The sequence below is a fragment of the Paramisgurnus dabryanus genome, chromosome 15, assembly GCF_030506205.2.
Source record: "Paramisgurnus dabryanus chromosome 15, PD_genome_1.1, whole genome shotgun sequence".
Taxonomy (NCBI): Eukaryota; Metazoa; Chordata; class Actinopteri; order Cypriniformes; family Cobitidae; genus Paramisgurnus; species Paramisgurnus dabryanus.
Genome location: NC_133351.1, coordinates 2,150,633 through 2,174,158, shown reverse-complemented (window position 1 = coordinate 2,174,158; position 23,526 = coordinate 2,150,633). Strand labels below are relative to the sequence as shown.

The window sequence follows — 23,526 nt, the reverse complement described above, 5'->3', positions numbered from 1 at the left end:
TCAATTTAATATTATTTAATTACAAGAGAAGAAAAAAAAAAATATTCATACACATACAGATATCATGGACTTAGGATATTATACTCCTGTTCTGCAGATTTTATATATTTATACATATAGAGGGAATTCACAATGTGCACAACTCCAGATGACTTCAGCAAAAATGCTGAAGGGATGAAAATTATTTCACTTTAGTTTTTATCAGCACAAAACACACAGCAGTTTTTTGTATTTTGTACAAGCAGATGTTCAGGTTTCATGTGAATCTCTCTCTCTCTCTCTCTCTCTCTCTCTCTCTCTCTCTCTCTCTCTCTCTCTCTCTCTCTCTCTCTCTCTCTCTCTCTCTCTCTCTCTCTCTCTCTCTCTCTCTCTCTCTCTCTCTCTCTCTCTCTCTCTCTCTCTCTCTCTCTCTCTCTCTGTAGTTTATGGCAGCTAGTCCAGCTCTTCAGGGGCAGTACATCGGCCCATACACACACATGCAGAACCCTGCAGTCCCAGTCGAGGTGAGTTTGTGCTCATTTTTTCAAGCTGTAGCCTCATACAGACCTGAAGAACTTTTTTTGATTAAAGATGGTGTGTGTAAATTTTAGCTGCATCTAGTGGTGAGATTGTGAATTGCAACCAACGCTCACCCTTTAATTTTAAATTGGCAAACATGTCAAACGAGCAGTTTGTTCGTTTAGGGTTACTGTAGAAACATCACGGCGACTTCCATGTAAGGGCACCCACAGTGTATGTAGATAAAAATGTCTCATTCTGAGGTAATAAAAAAATAGCGTTAATTATGTAAGCTCTTTATACACCACTGATAATATAGTTATGTAGACTATATTGCATTTCTGTCAAGAGATAAACCTAAAAGTTACACACTGCACCTTTAATGCTTTTGTTTTGTATAATGTAAAAATATGTTGTTTAATTCCGCAATGCATAAAACGTTCTTCAAAATAGTCAGCCTTTTACATAGTATATAATGTCTTTTTTTATTCTTGAGTGAAATGTGACCTTTAAAATAAAGCAGTGCACATCTAGTGTAGTCTAGTCTGATATTAACTTTCATTTCCTTGTCATTTGTTACAGGAGAACAGTCCACAACCTCAGGTGGAATCTAGCAGCGATCATTCACCGTATACCTATCAACAGAGCAAGTGATGAAGAGGTCTGTTCATTATATTATATATCATGTGACCTAAAAATGACTACGTTTACATGCACATTCATAATGCAGTTATAATGGGATTTTGGCAATATGGTGATTATACTTTATCTCATGTAAACACAATACTTCGATACAAATCATGCAATTAAAGCTCATAATCGCAGTAAGTATAATCATATAAAAACAGGTGGCATATGGCGTTTTTAATTGCAGTATGTGGACATGTAAACGCTTTAATCGCATCTATGCCGCATTAACTGGAGTGTGTATGTGTTTTTGTTACACACCTTAAAGGGACTCTCCACTTTTTTAAAAATATGCTCATTTTCCAGCTCCCCTAAAGTTAAACATTTGATTTTTACCGTTTTAGAATCCATTCAGCTGATCTTCGGATCTGGCGCTAGCACTTTTAGCATAGCTTAGCACAATCCATTGAATCTGATTAGACCATTAGCATCATGCTCAAAAATAACCAAAGAGTTTAAATATTTTTCCTATTTAAAGCTTGACTCTTCTGTAGTCACATCGTGTACTAAGACCAAGCGTGCCGCACAAGCCCTGAAAAGTGAAGCCAAAATGTCTCGATCGCCCCCCAGTGACTGGTCCCAGTATAGGTCATAAACCCCGCCTCCCCATGTTATTCAATGGGACTTGAGACCAACTAAAAAAATTAATTACACTTGAATTGGTTTCTGTCATTTATTGTAGTTTTTATCACACTGAGGTAAATTCAAATGTTTGTTTTTAAAATAAGTTTGTGTTTAGTTAGTTATTTAATGATATAAAAACGGTGGTGTCACGTCATGATTGACAGCTGTGATATCGTGTGATATGCGCATTCTACGAGAGCGAGGGCGGGGTCTTAATTTTGCGGCTTTACTTCCTGCTCACTACTGCGCATGACTGGTCCCGAAATCGCAACTGCGCAGACTCAAGACCCAAGATGTCAGCGCCATATCGGGACACTGGCGGCTTCACTTTTCACCAATGGAAGGGAGCGAACAGGTGTCGTCCATCTTTTTTTACAGTCTATGACTAAGACCGACGGAAAATTAAAAGTTGCGATTTTCTAGGCAGAAATGGCTAGGAACTATACTCTCATTCTGGCATAATAATCAAGGACTTTACTGTTGTAATATGGCTGCAGGAGGCGCAATGATATTATACAGTGCCCGAAAATAGTTCCCTGCCATTTAAAGTTACTAAGGGGACTATTTTCAGGTGCTGCGTAAAAATATTGAAACTCTTTGGTTATTTTTGAGTGCTATGCTAATGGTCTGATCAGATTCAATGGATTATGCTAAGCTATGCTAAAAGTGGTACCGCCAGACCCGAAAATCAGCATTCCTAAACGGTACAAATCAAATATTTTACTCTAGTGGAGCTGGAAATGAACATATGTTCAAAAAAACGTGGAGTGTCCCTTTAAGCACGGACATTAGAAAGTTTTCCTCGAACTTTGTCAACACGACTCATCCAGAAACATCTCAAATAACGCAACAGCAGCTAATAAAACCGTTACAGGCACTGTCATAATATTTCTGTCTTTATTACGGGGCCGAATAACAAAATACGTCCAGAATGTGTTCTTTCATTTAACGCAAGTAAATTAAAGCAGTGGACAGTGCTTTGCATTGGGCTATGTGTAAATAATAATTCTTGGTTTCTGTTTTTCAGGATTTTAAGCGAGCAAGGCGGCCTCTGAATCAGTACCCGTTTCATCTGAAGGACCGGATTTACCCACAAATCAACATTTGCACAGATTCAACAATGAGTTCCTCGGTTTTGTAATAAAACTACTTCAGCTATTTTGGTGTAAGTTCCAGTAGGTGATATTTGTTTCATGGACGGATGATGCTCTCCGACAAAAACAAAACAATGAAATAAGGGGAAAAGTTTTATTTTAATAAGGAAACAAAGCTTATTTTCTATCAAGGATTGTCACTTAGATGCAGAAACTAAATGAGATGTCCATTGTTCTGATTTTTATGATTTGAGATTTGTGTGTTTATTTTTTTTTCTCTCTTCATCTTTTGTACTGAACTAGAGATTTGTTTTAGTTTGTTTGCGGGACATCCCGAGACAGATGTGTTTGTGCTTGAGGTGTGAGTGTCGGTGATGTGTTTTCTGTCGTTTCTGTCCGACCGATCTGTTCGTCTTTTACAATTTGCCTTAAATTTTCTTGTACAGTAGCTCGAGAGGACGCCAGCTACTGCCTTGTAAATCAGCCGACGAGTAGGGCTTTGCATCTAGCAAATGAAAATTTCCGCTGTGCTTGGATTTTGGTGTTTTGCTTTTTTCTGATCTGCTTTTAGAGTACCGTTTCGAGTGCTAAAACTGATGGTGTTTTAATAATAGGATTTAATGTTTTTATAATCAAAGGTAAAGATCCTTTGGTTGTTTGAATGTGGTAGAAATTCTGCTGAACGATCACGTTTTTGATAAATGCCTTTGTTTTACAGTAGTCTTGGTGTTGTAGTTTAGATCGAACTCGTGTGGATGGGAAAGTGCTTTGACTTTTATTCCGATTATTGGGGAGGGGGCGTGGCCTGTCAGTCGGACCGAACATCATCGTCGTACTCGGTTGTCGCGGGCAAACATTCATAGCAAGCCTTTCGTGACGAGGGGTTTTAGGGAGGTGAACGTAGATGTAGATAGATTTCAGTGCGCATTTATAGGAGACGACGAAACTCGACACTTTCCAGTTTACTTCACCAAAGACGGTCAGCTATATCGTGCAAAATCAACGGATGTGACGTCGTTTTCTCTCAAGCGGGCCATGCTGAGACTTTTTAACTGACGAGATTGCAGTTTGAAGAACGTGCCTTCTTTGTACAAATGCATTCAGCTGTCTTTAGTAGTTCAGGTGTTGACAACAAGAGCATGAAGGACGGATCCAGCAAGTGCCACAATCTAATGTAAAACATCACTACAGAGAGGAGGAGACAAGTGAAACTTAAAGACGCAAAGAGGACAGGTTGAAAGTATGGCTTTGTTTTGAAACCTAGTGAGCTAGCGCGCCGTCTATTTAAGCGGCATACGAACACTTTAAATAGGCAACAACCTAAAAAAAAGAGAGCGAGAGATATTTAAAAGAGTACAGAATACTGTAATAACAACAAGACCACAAGCACACACAAATATTGGGTCAAGCATTTTTAAAAATCGTAATTTCTCTCGCTATATATTTTAGTATTGCCGTGACCAAAGGCTATGTGCTTCCTAAGTATGCAGTGTGTAGTTAGCTCACTAGGTTTCGAGACGGAGCCTTTAAAATAACAAACACGTAGATCACAGCATGACAAGAAAATGCTTTTTTAATTATTTTATCACGATATACTTTTAGTAAGACTTTATTCGTTAATTTGTCTTCCAAAAGACTGTGTTTTTGACCTGGTGGTCTTGTTGACCGTTATCTACCTCAAGAGTTTTTTTTCTCCTCTGTTTTGATTGGTCGGGCTAGCAGGTTCAGCCCGCCCCTCCAGACCAAACGACAGCTCAGGAGCTGTGCGGATACACTTGATTTCTTTCAGGTTTTTTTTTAATACTTTGACGCTCTTCTTCTTCTTCCTCAGACAAACTTGTTTTTATTGTTGTGGTTATAAGGAAAGTTGTGCGTGATTTAGTGTCGTCTAGCATTCAGATTCATCGTTTCAAAGTTCAAACTGCTGCTTGTTCATCACAGGATATTGTCCATGTTGTCCATGAAGTCCATAGGAAATGGAAAAGAAAGTGAGCGAGAGAATGAAAGTGATGTAGAGAAACGGCTGTAGGGATGCTGAATTTTTATTTGGCTACGTCGTGTGTGTTTTTTAGTGCCCTCGTGTCTTTCCAAACCTGCCTGCTGTTATTTTTACTGTGGAACAGAAACGGGCAGGAAGAGGCAATTTTCCATGAGCCAAAATTTTTGACTGTTACTCACACACATCTGTCAACGAAACAGTAAAATTCCTCAGTAAAACGAACAGCATACGTGTTTAAAATGACATGCAAGTCATAGAGTAAAGAAAAAGTTATCCCTGGAAGTGGTTTTCCCAGGATCTGTATTCGAGTCCAGACATACTTACGCGGTGTAATCCACGGTGCTCAGCTCACAACAGCGTCCACTCCTGAAGTGTTTGTGTGCTTATGTGTGTCTGTGGTACCCAATGAAAGTCACTGTGGAGTTGTTGTGTAGGTCATGCTGCTAGTAACATCTGAATCCAAAGTGCCAATCTGCGTCTGGGTCAGAAGAGTTGGAAAGTGTGTGTGTAGAGAGAAATGCTCATGAATATGAAAAATCATGTACTAGACAGCCATTAAGTTATATGACAAAGTAATAATTTATGAAGAGAGAAGTTTTGTACAGACTGTTTGAAAAAATTTGAAAAAAAAAATTGAAAAAGATTTTCATAGAGATAACTATATGAGATTTAATTTTGTAAATTTTTTCTGTGTGTGTGTGTTTGTTTTACATGTGCCACACGCTTGCCAGTGGTAACTTGTATGTTTGGTTTATCAGAAATCTTCTGTATTTTTCTTTCTGGAGTGTTTAAGCCAAAAAAAACTTTATTTCCTTTGTTTCCAGTAGATTATTAATTGAGCTTTATTTCTGTTCATTTCTTTGAGGACTTTTGAATAAAACACAAATTTTGTTTTAGTCATGTGGTTATTCTTGTGGTCTCTTATGGTAAAAAAAGGGGGTCAAGGGTTCTCAACCTTCTTCTCTTCAAGCCCCCCACTTATAATTTCTACCATATAAAGTATACAAGAGCTTGGCATATGTAGACGGATGTATATTTGTTACAAAAAAAACAAGAAATATCTTCATTATTAGTTGTTTTAGCTCATTTTCATGCTTGTTTTGTGTTTTTTAATAATTTAAAGTAATTTTAGGGAACCCTTGGAAGTTTGTTAAAGTCCCCTGCTTGAGAAATCCCCTGGTTTAGGTCATCACTCATAATTGTACATTTTTCTAGTTGTGCTCAGCTTTAAAATCACTTTTTAATATACCAATATATTTCTCACACTTCACCACTTCAAAAAGATGTCATCACTGTGATTATTTTGTATCATGTTTGTCTGAAGTTACAAGATTTTATTACGTTTTTTACACTGAGCCTCCTTTGCTCGAAACAGTACACCACTTCTAACAGCAGGTGTCACTGTGTTGGTAATGAAATGTGAATGGGCTGTAAAAAGAAGCTGGGTTATGCAAAACGTTTTCATTAAGTACTGATTTGAAACAATGAACAATTGTGCAAAGCGATGCATAAATAAAATTGAATTGAAATTGAATACCGGTCCAGAAGAAATCTGGGGTTAGAATCTTGAAATTAAATTTCTAGGGTGTGTAGTTTACCGTAGGGTGTGTAGTTTATCGTTACAACCACTGTTATCAAGAAACCAAACTACAAAAACTGAGAATCTGGTTTTTCAGGAAAACTGGAAAAGAAAAACAAGAATAATACAGGTTATTTTTTTATTGAAAGTCAACAAATGTACATACAAAATAGGGTTGCAACATATAAAAATAAATTACATTTGTCAAAGGCAGACATATTGCATTGTCAACAGCCATAGGTTAGATATGAAATTACAAAGAGGTGTAAGGAATTAAACAAATATAAATAATATTTAATAACAGAAAGAATAGAAAAAGCCATAAAAACCTAAATAATAATAAAATTAAATAAGTAAACTAGTGCTGTCAAAAGTGTGTGTGTACTGTGTGTAAATATTATGTAGCCTATATATAAATACACATGCATTCATGTATATATTTAAGAAATATTTGCTTTTAAATGCTGTATATACATTTATATAATTTATATCATAACATATATATATATATATATATATATATATATATATATATATATATATATATATATATATATATATATATATATATATATATATATATATATAACCATTTTATCTTACATATGTACATGATTGGGTGTGTTTTATATATGTATAATAATAATTATACACAGTACACACACATGTTTTGTAAACACAAACTTTTATTTTGGATGCGATTAATCTTTTGACAGCCCTAAAATAAACTTTAAGTAAAATATTGATAATACAAGGGGGGTTACAAATAGTTATTGGGTACAAAGATCTAAACAATTGGCATTTGAAAAGCGTATCAATAGAGTTTGCAAACTTTTTAAGTTCCCTGATAAAGTGAGAAAAGGAGGGAGGGGTTTTAAGAAATCTACATTAGTAAATGAAATATTTTGCAAGTTCAAAAGGTTATTAATTAGGTAGTGTTGTGGATCATTTTTAGTACACCAAACTTAATTTGTTTATATTTGAGGGGATTCTTACATATAAGACCTTTTACATTTTACTATACAAGTGAGACCGAAATTGCTTTGTGTAGTTACAATTAAAGACAATATGCTCAGTGGTTTCAGTTTCACAATATTGACAAGGGTTTTCTTCAATATTAAAGTGTGAATAAAGGAATTATTTAGATGGGTATATGTCAATTATTATTTCAAAGTGGAGTTCTTTTATTTTGGGAAGACTTGGAAAGGTGAGATAGTTTATTCTTATTTCCTTAATTTCATTTATGTTGAAGTCTTTAAAAATATGACGTCAAATTCTGTTTGAATGAAGCCTCTCAATGAATACTTTTAATATAATTGTCGTTGCATTTATGATCTTTTATAGAAAGTTCACCAAGACAGAGGATTGAGAGAGTGGATTTTACAGAGTATTGTGTGAAATAATTCATTTTACCAATAATATCATGCTTTTAGATATGGCCTTTATTACTGTATAAAACTCTTTAGGGTGACATACAAATGTAAGTTTAGGCAAAAATCATTGTAACTGAGAATATTCCCAGAGTTATCCATTATGTCCAGTAGGGAGAGAATGTTGTATTGAAACCAATTTCCATAAAATACAGATATGTTATGGTTTAAAATAAAATGATTGTTCCAAATACAAGTTTTGTGTTGGTTGAAGTTGTGGGAGAATGCTAATTTCCAACACCGGAGAACTTGCTGATGGAATGTTGATAACTTAAGAGGTAAGGTTAACTTGAACAACTCAAAATCACATCTTATCAAAAACACTGAGCCACAAATTTTCTCAAAAATGGAAGCAGAAATTGTAGACCATAAGCTATTTGTATTATGAAGGAATGATCCCATACGGCAAAAAAATATATTTATAAATAAAAAGAAAATTATAAAAAAATATGTGCTGAAATATATTTTAAAATATGTTTACAAAATGTATTTTTCACCAATATATTTTTTGGCCATTTTTTGTATATTTTGAAATATATTTTAAAGATAAATATATTGTAAAGCATTTATATTCATGTCGCATTGGAAAAAACTTTGTATATTAAATTTTCAACAGCAAAAATAAACTTATACTTTTATACATGCTTATACATTTTATACTTTATACATTTATACAACAATTTATAACTTTTATATTTTGGATAGAAAAATATAGTTTTTTCCGTATGGGTTGTAAAATTAGAAATGTATTTGTTTTCCATGAAATATGTTAATATATGAAGGTTAAAGCTAAATATATTTTCAAATTGAAAAATATATTTAATTAAGCTTAAAATACTTATGTAAATATATTTAGCATATATTTTAAAAAATATTTTTGGCCAGAGAAATTTCTTTTTTTTTTTTTTGCCGTATGGAATCTTAACCATTGTTTTTTTAAACACTATTCATTATTTCTAAATAACATTTAAACCACCTTCATAACTATGAACGAAATTATTTTTGTTAATATTTTGATGTTTATTTTTCCATATGAAGTTGTAATTGCGGTGCTACTACATTCTTTTATTAAATATGGAGGGATAGTTAGAGATGAAGCTGTAAACAAATCTTTTAGTTAACAGAATTTTTTTGCAAAAATCGAGATATCTCTTTGTTTCCAACTGTTAAGAATAGTTTTTGCTTTTAAGAGCTTTTGTACAAAATGCGTATGTAAACGCTTATTTTATCTGAAAACGGAAGCACCGTCATCTCCGCGCCGGTCGTCACGTGACTCGCTACGTAGTTGCAGAAAGATGACGTCTTAGCAACACGACAGCGCGCGAGTCGCTGAGAGAATTGGCGGGACGGTTTGTTGTGACATGCAACCGAGTTGTCCGCGTTTTTACCGTGTTTTAATGTTTTAGTTGCGCGACTGAAACCCCGGTCGCCGCACAGCAGTCGCGCGCGCTGTTTTAAACACACTAAAGAAAGTTTGACATGGAGTCTTTTCAGAAAGTGGAGAAGATCGGCGAGGGAACGTACGGGGTGGTTTATAAAGCCAAGAACAAGGTCACGGGAGAAACGGTCGCGCTGAAGAAGATCAGACTGGACACGGAGACAGAAGGCGTCCCGAGCACCGCCATCCGCGAGATCTCCCTGCTGAAGGAGCTCAACCACCCGAACATCGTCAAGCTGCGCGATGTGATCCACACAGAAAACAAACTTTACCTCGTCTTTGAGTTTCTTCACCAGGATCTGAAGAGGTTTATGGACTCGTCATCCGTCTCCGGTATATCCCTCGCGCTCGTCAAGAGTTACCTGTTTCAGCTGCTCCAGGGTTTGGCTTTCTGTCACTCACATCGGGTTCTCCACAGAGATCTCAAACCTCAAAATCTGCTCATTAACGCTCAGGGAGAAATCAAACTGGCGGACTTTGGGCTCGCGAGGGCGTTCGGTGTGCCGGTGCGCACATACACGCACGAAGTCGTGACGTTGTGGTACCGAGCTCCAGAGATCCTCCTGGGATGTAAATATTACTCCACAGCGGTTGACATCTGGAGTTTAGGCTGTATCTTTGCTGAAATGATCACCAGAAGAGCATTGTTTCCCGGTGACTCAGAAATAGATCAGCTCTTTCGGATTTTCCGGACCCTGGGCACCCCGGATGAGACCGTGTGGCCGGGAGTCACCTCGATGCCGGACTACAAACCCTCGTTTCCGAAGTGGGCACGACAGGATCTGTCTAAAGTGGTGCCACCACTGGATGAGGATGGCAGAGATCTTCTCGGGCAAATGCTGGACTATGATCCCAACAAAAGGATTTCCGCCAAGAACGCGCTGGTCCATCGGTTCTTTCGGGATGTCACAATGCCAGTACCCTCTTTACGCCTCTGAGATGGCTTGGACTGAATGTTGGGTTCTTCTGTCAGGAGAATGATGTCGGGTTCTTTGGGAACTGTTCCGTTTTATGATGACATAAGCATTTGTACTTTCTCTCATTCTCACTCTTGGTTCTTTATGACATTTTAAAGATATTCACTATAACATGTTACTGAATATTTTGCTGTTAGTAACCACGTCAGTAATGTCATTTCTCATAACCATTCTAGTTTAGAAGACACATTCCATGTATAGTTTGAGTTGAATACGTTGTTATGGTCATGTAAGTTCATATCACATGTAACCCTCTGTATAAAACTTATATCTTCATTGACATTTCAATGTTTATTTCTATGCTGAGATTAAAATTGTCTAATTATTGAAAAAGCGCGCAAGTTTGTTTTATAGCCTCGGAATAGTTTCGTCACACATGGCTATAAAGAGTGGTGTACTGGTGCCTGGAGAAGTGCATGGGTATACTTTCTAATTTATGCACCCATTTTTTTTTTTTAAGAATAAGTCAGTATGCCCCATAAAGAAGTGGGTATACATTGCACTACACCACTGGCTATAAAAAATAGGCTAGGCTTTAAATATCTTCATAATTTAAACATCATATTACTATTTATTCTATGCATATTACCAATATGTATAGTAGTGCTATCATAGATCAGTTCCGTTTAAAAGGTTAATGTAAATGGAAAATATTGCTAATTAATTTTCTGTTTAGTTTTAAAGGGATAGTTCACCCAAAAATGAACTATCTTCATTTTCTCACTCTCATGTTGTTACGAACCTGTATACATTTTATTTTTCTGATGAACTCGAAGGAAGATGTTTTGAGGAATGTTTGTAACCAAGCCGATCATGAGTGCCATTAACTTCCATAGTAGGATAAAATAATACTATTGAAGTGAATGGGGCTCATGAAAAAACATTCTTCAAAATATCTTCCTCTGTGTTCATCAAAACAAATACATTTATACCGGTTTCCAGCAACATGATGGTGAACAAATGATGACAGAATTGATATCCTTTAACGCACTATTATCATTGATACGTTTGAACATGACAGTCCTGTAAACTTGGGTTCTTGTATAGTCCACTTGTCAAATGCACATGATATAAACTGCAATCTGTAATCTTCTCGTCTCTTGCTGTGTGCCAAATAACTATTGGCATTTAAAGTGGTCACCAAAAGAATTAGTCTGTGAACCACAATGTAGCTTAATATTTGTAATGAAAATGTGCCCTGTAAAAAAAACTTCAGTAAATATTATGGCCTTCAATGGGAAAACATCCCAAAAATCATACACTGGAAAATTGAAACAATGTAATAAAAAAGTTTATCAGAAGAAAAAAACTAAAATTTATGAAACCTCCATCAGTCCTCCACATTAGCCTAAAATCTCTAAAAGTGGTAATTGCGTGACTTTTTCCATGTCTAAGTGCTATTATTGAGTCCCCAGTGCTTCTATCAACCTAGAAAATGTGAAAAAGTTCAACCCAGTAACTTAGTTTTGGTAAACTATTCTCTTCAAGCATTTGAAAAAATAGGTCATTGAAATTTGGCTCCCCTTGTGATGTGTATTTGTAATGAAAATGTTTCCCCCTTAAAAAAAACGGCTGTCAATGGGAAAACATCCCAAAAATCTTGAAACAATGTAATAAAAAAGTTTATCGAAAGAAAAAAACTAAAATTTATGAAACAGTAAGTGTTTAAAACACTTGAAGGAAAAATTCAGCCAAAAATAATCATTCTGTCATCGTTTACCCTCAAGGTGTTTTAAACCTATAAATTACTTTGTTGTGCTGAACACAAAGGAATATATTTTAGAAAATATTAATGAAACATATCAAGGGCACCATTCACGTCTATAATATCATTTTTCCTACTATAGAAGTCAATGGTGAACCAGATCGGCTTTGTTTCAAACAAAATACCCTCCTTTGTGTTTAGCAGAACAAAGGTTTAACACCCCTTGATGGTGAGTAAATGATGACAGAATTATCAATTTTCGGTGAACTGTCCCTTTAAGTGTATTTAACACTTGCTGTTTTATTAATTTGAGTTATTTCTATTTTGATAAACAGTTTTTTATTATAGATTGTTTCAATTATTCAGTGTATGATGATTTTTGTACAGTGGTAAAACATACCGGTGAACTATCCCTTCTACTTTACAATAAAATCATCTTCAGCATCATCACTGCTATGTCATTAGTAGTCAGGTATAATGAGTCATAATATAACTTTAAATCAATACAGAAAAACTTAAAGTTGGGCTTTGCGTTTGTGTCTTATGAAATGTTTCCAACAAAACGGGACAGCTACTGTAGTTGCAGTCATTGTAGGCTGCTCACTTGCGCACCCTGTCGGTTACAGAATTAAAAACAGGTAGCATTTCAATGTTTAAAATTGAAAATAAAAGTTATTAACCTCTAAACAACACAGTCGTGGTCGTTTTAAGTGTGATATCTGACAATATTTTATGAAGTACTTCCAACACGGCTATTCTTATAGAGATTGTTTTGGCGCATGTTAAATAAACAAATGTCCGTGTAGAAAAGCAAGCCGAACTTCAGAGCACATCTAAAGTGACCCTCACTTTCCACATGCTCACAAATCCGGGTGTGATGAGTTGGTGTCTTTTTGTGTGTGTGCGTGCGTGCGTGCGTGCATGCGCGGGCATGTGTGTTGTGTTCTGTCTGTCCGTCTGTGTATGTGTGTGCGTACGTGCGCGGGCATGTGTGTTGTATGTATGACGCTTTCAGTTCGTTCGTTGTTGTCCGTTGGAATGAACTAAAAAAACATGGAGTCGTGTAAAGATTGTCGTGTTTTTGTGTTGTTTACAGTCGCTCTTCTTACTTTAACGTCTCATTTAACGCGAGGACAGGACACTGCTGGTGAGTCATTGCGACTTTTTACACTTTGTGTCACTTAATAATATTGAGATGTACACAAAGTTACTGTGATTAGTTGCTTTTATTAAGTAACTTTACTGTACTGATGTTTACTAAGTAAACATGTGCAGATTGACATTATTAGCATGTATTTAACTGACTTAACGTCACTGTTACAGTTTGATTTCTTTGTTATATTTGTGTACAACCAAAATGTTCTAAAGTTCAAACTTTTCATGATGTATCATTGAGTAACTTTGTCTCTTTGACTGTCACGAGCTTTAACTGCTGGTTTAGACTGGAAACAAAGTTTGATTCAGCTCGAGATCAAAGAGGAAGTTGCGACTTTGATTATTTGTCCTTCACATTACCCACTTGGCCTAAAATCTCTTAAAGGGGTCATTGCGTGAAAAAAGTGACTGTTTTCATGTTTAAGTGCTATTATTGAGTAACCAGTGCTTCTATAAACCTAAAAAATGTGAAAAAGATCAACCCAGTAACTTAGTTTTGGTAAACCATTCTCTGCAAGCATGTGAAGAAATGGGTCATTGAAATTTGGCTCCCCTTGTGATGTCAGAAGGAGATCTTATTTTAATAAATAATCCCGCCCCTTAATATGCACTATCCAATCACGGCACTGCCATTTAGTGCAGAGAAAAAAAGAGAAAAAAATTGACAGAAAAATTGAGTTTCAATTTCAGCAAACTACCATGATCAGTGTTTGCATTTTTTTATCAGCTCATTTGCATTTTAAAGGACACATCCAAAATGGCACATTTTTGCTCGCACCTACAAAGTGGCAATTTTAACATGCTATTATAAATTATCTATATGATATTTTGAGCTAAAACTTCACATACGCACTCAGGGGCAACCCAATACGTATGCTACGTACACACCAAACGCGGGGCTTTTAGTTTATGTCATGTGAATTTTTCTTCATGTGAATGAAGGCGCATTTGAGGCGAATAGGGTGTGTGTTCGCAGTAAACGCAAATCGTTGAACTTGCATCTGTGTAAACCCACGGTTATACATCTTAAAAGAAAATCTCATAATATGACCCCATTTAATAGATTAACCATAGAGTTTGTTTTGTGGATAATATTCAATATTTCTATTATAATTTAATGGAATTGTAATATTTTGATTGAGGCCTGGAAAGTCATCATGGAAATATTTTTTTCACATAATGAGGATTTCTGCAGTGTATATATGTGCTTATCTGTTTCTCTGAACTGTTGATACAGGTCATCAGATTTAACAGTGTTGTTTGTTTCAGTCTGTTGTTGATATGTTGTTATGTAATGAAGTCATATCTACACAGACTGCCCAGCAGATGGACGCACGTGGTTGCCGTTTGGTGACAACTGTTATCACTTTGTTCATGGAGAAGAGGACACGGCACAAAGCTACTCATTTGAATCTGCACAAGACAAGTGTAAATTATATGGTAAATCATTTATTTTGTAAACAATGACGGACATTTTCTTATTCATCGTTACTGTAAATGATATTATTGCCTGTCTAACATCCTTTTAACTTATGTTTTTAGGTCTCTTGACAGTTAAAAGTGCTCCGGTGAATGACTTCATTGTAAAGTACAGCCCTAATGTGTGGAAGCACGATGTAAACATCTGGCTTGGGATCGACTATGACAGCGATGGTAAGTAACCTACAGACGAAAGGAAAAGAGAAGCTGAGTTTACTTGGATTGTGTCAAGTGGGTTTTCTGTAGCAGGATGGTCCGGGACAACTGACTGGAGAGCTTATTTATGTGCCTGTACGGATCACAAAGGAAAATAGGAAAAATAGCTTGTTTTAATGTGTTAAAAGGGAAGTAAATGGTACTAAAGATGTAATATTATTTTCCATGTAAAGCATAAATGGTTAAGGAGATTACTGGATTTTTTCCAGTGTTCCCTTTCTGGAATGTAGCTTAACTTGACTAATCTGTTTATTAAGGCAGAGACCTTGGCAGAGACTTGTTTATCAGAATGTTGCTTAGTAAGTATATTGAATAACTTGAGTAAATCATGACCAGTTTGAATGCTCGTATAATTTCTATTGCCGGTATATTTCTAAAATGTCAGACAACAAGATATAAAACCAATAACGATGCGAATCGCTGCCAGTGTTTAAAAAAAGTTACCAGTCAACGCAAAAGTTTAATGCCTTCCAGAAAATGTTTTAAATACATCTTTAAATATATAAACATACATTATATCAAATGAAAGAACAGACCAGAACAGAATGTTTCATCCTATCATCATTGGTTCTCTTTTAATCACCTCTCAAATATGGGTAGGTTTCTTGAAAAATACCCGATTTTGAGCAAAAAGCGAGATAATTGCATTTTTGTGAAGGACTTTGATAGAGATCAGACATACACAATAAACTGTTTTGCCCTTACTGTGGGTTCACACCAGACGAATTTGAGGTGTCAAATTCGCGTCTACCATGCGTAGTTGGACGCTTGAACATTTTAAGTGTACTCGCTTCATTCGCGCATGAAATTCTAGTCATCGAGACATTCAGGCAGAAATTTGCGTCATGGGCGGGGGCTTCTGCGACTCCGCTCGCTTCCTGTGATCACGTCACTAGAGCAAGCTCCTGATTGGTTAATGTGGCGCGTTTTCCCCCAAAGATAAATGTTTTCAACTTGCGCGTTTCCCCGTGGCAACCCTCAATTCGCGCGAACTAGACGTGCATCACCCTGTATGTCAAAATAAGTGCCTGCCGCAGGGGTTTATTATAAAAGAGACGCTCACGTTTGCCAGATACTCGTGCAACCTCACTTCGATATTTTTATTACACTTTACAAGGCAATGATATGCCTTTACGACTTAAAATTTCGGAACTAATGACTAACTAACTGCACTTTCTTCTTGTTGCTCTGCCATTATGTTCGTTCAAGGTGAAGGACAATTTAGACGCTGTCACATCAGATGCTGTCCGTCATTCATTCTATATACTCTGACTCCGCCCATAACAGCAAACAAACACATTTCATGATTTTAGTGTGTTTTGTGCTTGGTCTTTACACACGAAAACCGTATCGATTTTTATTAAAGCAACACTATGTAGTTTCCATGTAAAAATGACTTACAGCTCCCCCATGTGGTTGAAAAGCGCAACAGTGCCTGGTATCAGACACTCTTCTGCAGGCAGGGGGAGGGGCGGGGCTGTGTTTCCTACCCTCCACCGCCACTTTCAGAGTGTGCTTGTAGCAGCTATGAGGCTGCTCAGGTTGCAGCAACAGTACAATTTGTCCAGTTTAAAGTTGTTCTATCACCGAAATAATTTTAGAGACATTATTTAAAGGTTAAAAAAAACTACAAAGTGTTGCTTTAATTAATTATGAGGCACACATATCGTTATCATAATAAAAATACATTTAATCGTGCAGCCCTACTCTGTGTGTTCTTTTTACATCAGTGGTTCATAAATGCGTGCATTAGTTTTCCCATAGCACAATGTTCACACGTCTCCTCACAACACATGGAAATCCTGTTATTTTAGGGTCTGATCATAGAGGTTTATAGATTCGAGGAACACATCGTCCACACCCTGATTCAAGATGCTTTCATGTGTAAACTATAAAAACACTTTAGACACCACAGGTTTGAATCAACTTGTTTTTGGCTTTATGATGAAAGATTATGTTTAGTTCATAAAGTTTGAACTAGAAGACAAACTGAAATTTGATCTTCTGGTTAAGGGCTTACAAATGAGTTTGGTTTACAGAACTTTCACATGATATATTGTGATGATGCTGGGTTATCTTACTTTTTAAGATATTTTACTTTTGGGGATTTATTGAATATTGTTTGGTTAATATACTGTATATACAGTCATGCCCAAAAGTGTTGGCAACCCTGAAATTTATTTAGTATTTCTTACAGAAACGTAATGCAATTACACATGTTTTGCTATACACATGTTTATTTCCTTTGTGTGTATTGGAACAACACAAAAAACGAATTTGACATAATTTCACACAAAACTCCAAAAATGGGCCGGACAAAATTATTGGCTCCCTTAACTTAAACTTAATAATTGCTATACTTTTCTGTGAGAAATACTTCATTTTATGGAAAAATTTCAGGGATGCCAACACATTTTTGGCCATGACTGTATAGGCATTTATTCACTTATTGGTAACATGAACGTTCTTTGTCTTTTGTAGATGATGTGTTCAGGTGGATTGATGATGAAAGTGTTTTGCTGTATAATAACTGGGAAGACGGAGGCTCAGATGAAACTGATCTTGCTCTCATGGACACCTGTATCGTTCTTCACTCCAGCACAGGAAAATGGGAAAATGTCAGCTGTTTAAATGAGCCTGCGACTGGCGTCGTATGTCAGACCAGTAAGATTATTCTCCTGGATTACATATCCAAATGTGAAATTTTTTTTGTGTGTAACTTGAAGTTAACCTATAATATTAGTAGTTTTGCTCTAATGTCTGGCAGATACATAGGTTTATCTTCTTTGTAGTTGTGTGATTTTATAGTATGCAGACTGTCTCATAACTCGTGTTATTTTCTTTTCTGTTTTTCAGAGGCGGTCTGGCCAAGCGCACCAAGTAAGTGTGAAGAAAATCAACTTGTATACTGAAAATAATAAATGAACAACATGCTTCACTCTTTCAGTCAGAGAAGAGACTCACAATCGACACGTCTCCACACATATAGTCAGATGTGCCTTTTAGATTCATTCAGAAAAGAGGAAATGTTATGAGATGATTTACTTTGACTTATCGTATACCTCAAACACGATTGTTTCCGTCTTCTTATGTAAAGCTCGTGCATGCAAAAGACAGCTGGAAAACAGACCAATCTCAACATAACACCAGCTGTGACGTTACAGTCGAGATGTACGCCACAACATTAAATTAAGTACAATGTTGTTACAGTGCTAAAAACAAAGTTGTGACTGACTGAGTTAGCGCTATATGCTAGTTAATGCTATATGCTAGTGTTTAGGCTGAAGTTGTACTATTGACATTAGAGTTACGTTTTGCAGGTCCATATACTGAAAAAAAAATACAAAGTTACCACTCAGAAACGTCCATTAACAATCTTCAAACAATTGATTATTCCTTAAAGTGTGTATCTTTATCTGATACAGACTCAAACATAAGATCTGTTTACACACACACTGAGCTACTGAAGGAGCTGCTCTGTGTAACAGCCAATCAGAGCAGAGCTCAACATTATTATTCATGACCCTTTCAAATAAGGTAATAATAGACCATTTCATTCTGAAGGCAAATCCTAGGGTTGTAAATGAACATGTAAAACTGATAAAAGCATAAAATATTAAACAGAAAATTGTTATAGCAGTTTACATTTATTTTAATAAATAAAAATAATCCAATAAAATATAATAATTTATAAAAAAATATAAAAAGGTTAATATCTCAAAAAAGTATTATTATTACTGCTAAAACGTTTCGAAATATGAAAACTACATTCCTAGAGCTTTCTAATGATACATAGTTTGTCTATATATTTTAGGTTTAGATAGGGTATTCATCTTACAATTATATAATAACAACATTGGCCCACCTGTGGCATTTTAGAAAATGGCTCTCACAATTTTTAATTGAAAATTACACCCTTAAAAGCTTTCAAACAATATATAGTTAGTCATGATTAGATAAGAATTCCCATGCAAAACACTGAAGTTAACGTAGGCTTTGCTGGCAGTGACATTTAGCAGGATATAAATGTTTTGAGGCACACTCTCTTCATAAATGAATCAATTACTCTCCCTACATAATTTATTTTATTAAACACTGTTGAAATGTCTATTCTATAGTTTGTAGTGATAGATTAAAATGTACACAAACAATACTGAAGTAAACTTGGGTCTCTGTATACGGGATGGCGACGCTTAACAGGTTTATAACAATCTTTCATTTACTTTCATGCAATAAACATTTTATTGTGGAGAAGTACTGATCTAAACCATCACAAATCACCTGAGATGCTCAGATTTTTTATCACTTAACTTTCCTTCATGTATAGAGAGCAGTCCGTTCCTCTCGGCTCTGGTCATCATCAGTGTGGTGCTGATACTCGTCGTCTCTGCGGTGGTTTGGTTCCTTCACCAAAGGAACAGTCCGGGTTCATCGATCCTCAACCTTATCGAGTACAACCCTCCCTTCAGATCCCCATCCGCAGATCAGACCTGCTTGGTCGAAGCCGAAGAAGTTGAAGACATTCCTTAGAGCAGAAATCTGTGATGTTTGAAGACACAGCAGGACTGTATATGAGATAATGATTGTCTCCATCTTTACTTGTTGCTTAAAGGCTCCTCAGCTATGGGCTACACAGAAACAACGACAGAGTCGTAACTAATACCATCATTCTTTCTCTGGGACGGATTGTAGGACTGTATGGGGAAAACATGGTCTGTATGCATGCAATAAAGCATAAGACAGGATGGGGTTTCCTTAAACAGGTCAATTAGGTGCATTGATCATCAGTGTTTTGCCATATGACTAGTTGTTGACTATTTTGCTTTTAAGGATGTTTCTTAACTGTCTGAACTGTTTTGTTTTGTTTTGTTTCCTTAAGAATATTTTTAAGTCCTTTTACTGAGCAATCAGACAGATGACACTGGAGTAGGGACACTTTTATTTCCCTTAAATGAAAGAGTTTATCTAAAAATGAAATTGCAAACATTATTTTTCATCCTCAGTTGATTCCACACCTACAGGTATATACAGTAGTGTTATAAAGCATGGCAATTGTATAATATTTTTTACAAAGCTTATGTCTGTCCAATAAGAGCATTTAATGATAACAAGCTCCTAATAGGATAAGAAGCACTATTAAATTGTGTTACATAAGATCTCTTCTGTTGTCGAACTCTAAACCTGAGTGTTAAAAAGTCACTTTTATGAGATTGAAATGTTTGTGTAAATTAATATTTGTTGCACTTTATAATCACAAGCGTTTTGTATATAAATACTGCTGCTTTGATTGCCATATTTTCATCACAGATTTTAAGTTTGGATGTGCCACTAAAATGTTTTACAAATCAAATTGTTTTAAGATTTTATTTTTCCATATAGTATATGAACAGCAAGCCATTTCTTATAGAGAAACTCGTATAGTCTTTCAAGATTAATAAAGACTGAAAACAGATTTGTGTTGTTTGATACCTCAACATAAACAAACAAAAACACAACACTTGATTTGCAACAACAGCATTAAAACTGTAAATAACCAGAAGATGATCATTTTGTTAAAGTCTTATGTTCTGTGTCTTCATGAATCTGTGTGTTTGATGTATAATGAAAGATGATGAAGTGAAACAGATGAATGACCCTCTGGGCTTTTTATAGATCTCAGTCATTGTTTTACCCTTATGTCATGTTCCCAATATAACTCCGTCTGCTTTCTTATCATGGAGAGGATAATGCCATCACCCACCATTATATGGACACCCAGGATTTGTTGTTGCTGAGCTCACCGGTGGGTTTCTTTTTTCTTCAGACTGTGCTAAATTGTTGATTTGGTCACTACAAATACTCCTCTTATCTGACTGATGGATTTGTTGAGTTTTTGAAACCTAAATATCACTTGCATGGAGATCTCCCTGAACCACATGATGTGGATTCACAGCTTCCAAATGCCACACTTCAATCAACTCTGTTTTGGTAAACAGCTAAAATAACAAAACTTGTGTGTAATATATATGGACCTAACTGTATAAGCTATTGCTTAGCTACACCTATGCATTGATTACATTATCTTTTAAGTCTTTTTTTATTCAAAATTAGTGTGCTGAATGCAGTTGTGATGCAATCATTCACTGTCGTCCTCATTTGATCGCTGATCACCCTGTTCAAATGTCCTGAAGGTACCACTGCTGGCCACTAGAGGACGCTGTTACGTCGTGACGTAAGGAATATCATCTGGGTCCAAGCCTTCACTTGGTTCAAATGAGACTTCAATCTCCGTTTATAAACGGTATTTATTCATATCACACATTTAAGTTATACTTTTATAATCTCGTGGTGTAACGTTACACTACATTCTCCAAGCTCACGACGTACTAATACTGTAACACACAAAATATCCATTATAAAACGGGCAGTTCTGATTCTTCATTCTGATTGGTGGAAACGCGTTCTAAGCCGTGATAAAATACACCGGTAACCTCAGGGTTCAGACCACATTACATAAGTATCACTGCGCCACTGTTGCTGCGTACTGATTTATGCAAATAAACACCACAGTCTTTAATCATATTTTTAATTTGTCTACAATTGCACAATTAATGGCGATATCCAGATAAATGTCAATAAATATTGTTGAGTAATCTCGTCGATAAAGACAAAACGTTGTCTGAGGAGTTTATAAGTCAAGTTCATACGTCCGCTATTATCCACTGGGTGGCGATCTTACCCAACTTAAACACTGACGCATTCACTGAAAACACCGTGTAGTACTGTTCATGGCTCCGTCTGAATCTGGGGCACGTTCAATCTCACACCGTTGCGCAACGTTTTGCTACGGTTTCCGGGTTGAACGACATGTTTCCTTGAAACGGTGTGCAACGGAATGCAACAGGTTTTAGAAGCGTTTTCTCTTGTTTGGTGGGTGTGTCAGAAATGTCGGCCCAATCAGCGGCAAGATGTATAAAACCACGCGGTAGTAAAGAAACAGCTCTCTCAATGGGTTCAAGTTGGAATGTGGTCTTTCATTCTGGACGGCAAGGTCAGTGACTGTAACATTGACGGTCTTTTACAGTATTAAACACACATTTATAACGATTTCATCAGGCTTCAGAAACATTTAAAAAAGAACACAAAGAATGGCCTCTCAGCTACCGTAGTTGCAACTCTTACGTCAGCACAACAGGGCGTTCAACGCATCACCGTTTCTGTTTAATAAACGTTGTGCAACGTTTTGTCGGGGCTGAACGCAGCCCTGATCTCTTACTAAAGTTCTTCACAAAAATGGAATTATCTCCGCTTTTAGCTAACAAATTTGAGAGGTGATAAGAGAACATATGAAGGTAGGATGAAACGTTTCTTTTTTTTTTTTTTTAAAGCGGATGGTCTGTTCTTTCATTTGATATTTTATGTTTATTTAAAGAAGATAATTTTTCTGCAAGGCATTAAACTAAAACTGGGTGGCAAAAAAGAGTTCAGCATGCTTCATTTGATCATCACTTCAACAGTTGCACAATATAAATGTTAATGTATAAATTAGATGAATGGTGATTTATAAAATAAACACCACAGTCTTAAAACATATTTTCATTGTGTCTTTGCTGCATCTCTGTCAGTTGGTAACTGCGCTCTGTTTCAGTCACACTTAATTCTGAGGAACTACTTTGTTTGGCGGAAGAGTAATATTTGTACTAATATAATTACAACTTATTTGTGTTTTATTTTATAAAATCCCGCTAACGTTATGCATATGAAGTAACCGTTTTATAAACGCAATAAACCCCCTCGAAGCAGTGGGGTTACAGTGCATTTTATAACAGCTAAGGGGGTTTAGGCACTCCGCTTCGCGTCGTGCCTAACAACGCCCCTTAAGGCCGCGGTATACTTTTTTTCCGCGTCCGCGTCCGGCTCGCGCGCGCACGCGTCCGCGGAGCTTTTCGAGTATACTCCCCGCGGGTACACGCGGATGGCCGCGTTCGACACTATACGCAATACAAATGATTTCTAATTCAAATTATTAGTCTAACAGGCTGTCAGGGCAGCACTGATTTGGGGACATTTAGAGTACATTAAAACATTAGGTTAGGAGAAGAAAAGTAACTGATCAACCATTGCAAACACAGTTTAGAACAAACAACAAGACAACAAAGAACAGGAATCAAACAAACATGCTCCAGAGCTTTCTGTTCTTGGAAGAAGTAAAAGTTAAAGAAGAAAAACCATAGTGTGTGTATGCAAATGCTGTCTATTTCCTTTGTATAATTGTTTATAGTGGAGTGCACTGTCTAAATATTTTCACGCGCATGCGCTGTTGTACGCGGACTGTACGCGGACTGTCCGCGCGGTCTCAAATTTTGGGCTGCACGCGGACGGTCCGCGCGGCCGGCCGCGGACCCTCTTGATGACGAAAATGACGTCATGCGGACGGCGCGCATACGCGGACGTCCCTAGTATACTTTCGGCTTTAGCTGTTATAAAATGCACTGGTAACCCACTGCTTCTCGGGGTTTATTGCTTTATTACTTTCTTGCCATCTTGGATTTCAGTATGGCGATGAATGTTAGGATCGCCATTTTTATGTAGTTTTACACTTCACTGTGAGCGTATATTAATTTACTGTTTGCATCTGATGAAGCGTTTGGACCCGGAAGTTGTGG

The 23,526-nt window shown here is 36.4% G+C and overlaps 4 protein-coding genes across 8 annotated transcripts in view; all 4 read left to right on the top strand.

Annotated features, from left to right (window-relative positions):
• Positions 1–5,798, top strand: part of rbms1b (RNA binding motif, single stranded interacting protein 1b) — an 80,228-nt gene extending 74,430 nt beyond the window's left edge. For all 3 annotated transcript variants that reach the window (XM_065252351.2, XM_065252352.2, XM_065252353.2), the window contains exons 12-14: positions 423–503; positions 1,081–1,159; positions 2,837–5,798. In XM_065252351.2, coding sequence (XP_065108423.1) covers positions 423–503; positions 1,081–1,152 — 153 coding nt within the window. In that variant the 3' untranslated portion in view covers positions 1,153–1,159; positions 2,837–5,798. The remainder of the gene's footprint in view (positions 1–422; positions 504–1,080; positions 1,160–2,836) is intronic.
• A 3,394-nt stretch (positions 5,799–9,192) lies between these two features.
• Positions 9,193–11,543, top strand: cdk2 (cyclin dependent kinase 2). The gene has a single exon (XM_065252354.2). It carries the CDS (start codon positions 9,391–9,393, stop codon positions 10,285–10,287), a length of 897 nt encoding a protein of 298 aa, XP_065108426.1. The 5' UTR covers positions 9,193–9,390; the 3' UTR covers positions 10,288–11,543.
• Positions 11,544–12,970: 1,427 nt separating this feature from the next.
• On the top strand, positions 12,971–20,333 carry cd302 (CD302 molecule). The gene is made up of 6 exons (XM_065252387.2): positions 12,971–13,178; positions 14,501–14,626; positions 14,729–14,839; positions 17,363–17,545; positions 17,738–17,761; positions 19,209–20,333. The coding sequence occupies exons 1-6, from the start codon at positions 13,085–13,087 to the stop codon at positions 19,409–19,411; spliced, it is 741 nt and encodes a 246-aa protein (XP_065108459.1). The 5' UTR covers positions 12,971–13,084; the 3' UTR covers positions 19,412–20,333.
• Positions 20,334–20,470: 137 nt separating this feature from the next.
• LOC135733618 (WD repeat, SAM and U-box domain-containing protein 1-like) overlaps positions 20,471–23,526 on the top strand; it is a 36,522-nt gene continuing 33,466 nt past the window's right edge. For 2 of the 3 annotated variants that reach the window (XM_065252384.2, XM_065252383.2), the window contains exons 1-2: positions 20,471–20,848; positions 21,052–21,161. The gene's annotated coding sequence lies outside the window, so the exon portion shown is untranslated. Of the gene's footprint in view, positions 20,849–21,051; positions 21,162–22,132; positions 22,213–23,526 lie in introns of those variants that run through there. The other variant, XM_065252385.2, reaches the window with a different exon arrangement.

Coding starts and splice junctions, on each gene's coding strand:
- cd302 (XM_065252387.2), top strand. CDS start 13,085: ATGGAGTCGTGTAAAGATTGTCGTGTTTTTGTGTTGTTTACAGTCGCT. Junction 13,179..14,500: donor GCGAGGACAGGACACTGCTG/GTGAGTCATTGC, acceptor ATATCTACACAG/ACTGCCCAGCAGATGGACGC. Junction 17,762..19,208: donor GGTCTGGCCAAGCGCACCAA/GTAAGTGTGAAG, acceptor CTTCATGTATAG/AGAGCAGTCCGTTCCTCTCG.
- cdk2 (XM_065252354.2), top strand. CDS start 9,391: ATGGAGTCTTTTCAGAAAGTGGAGAAGATCGGCGAGGGAACGTACGGG.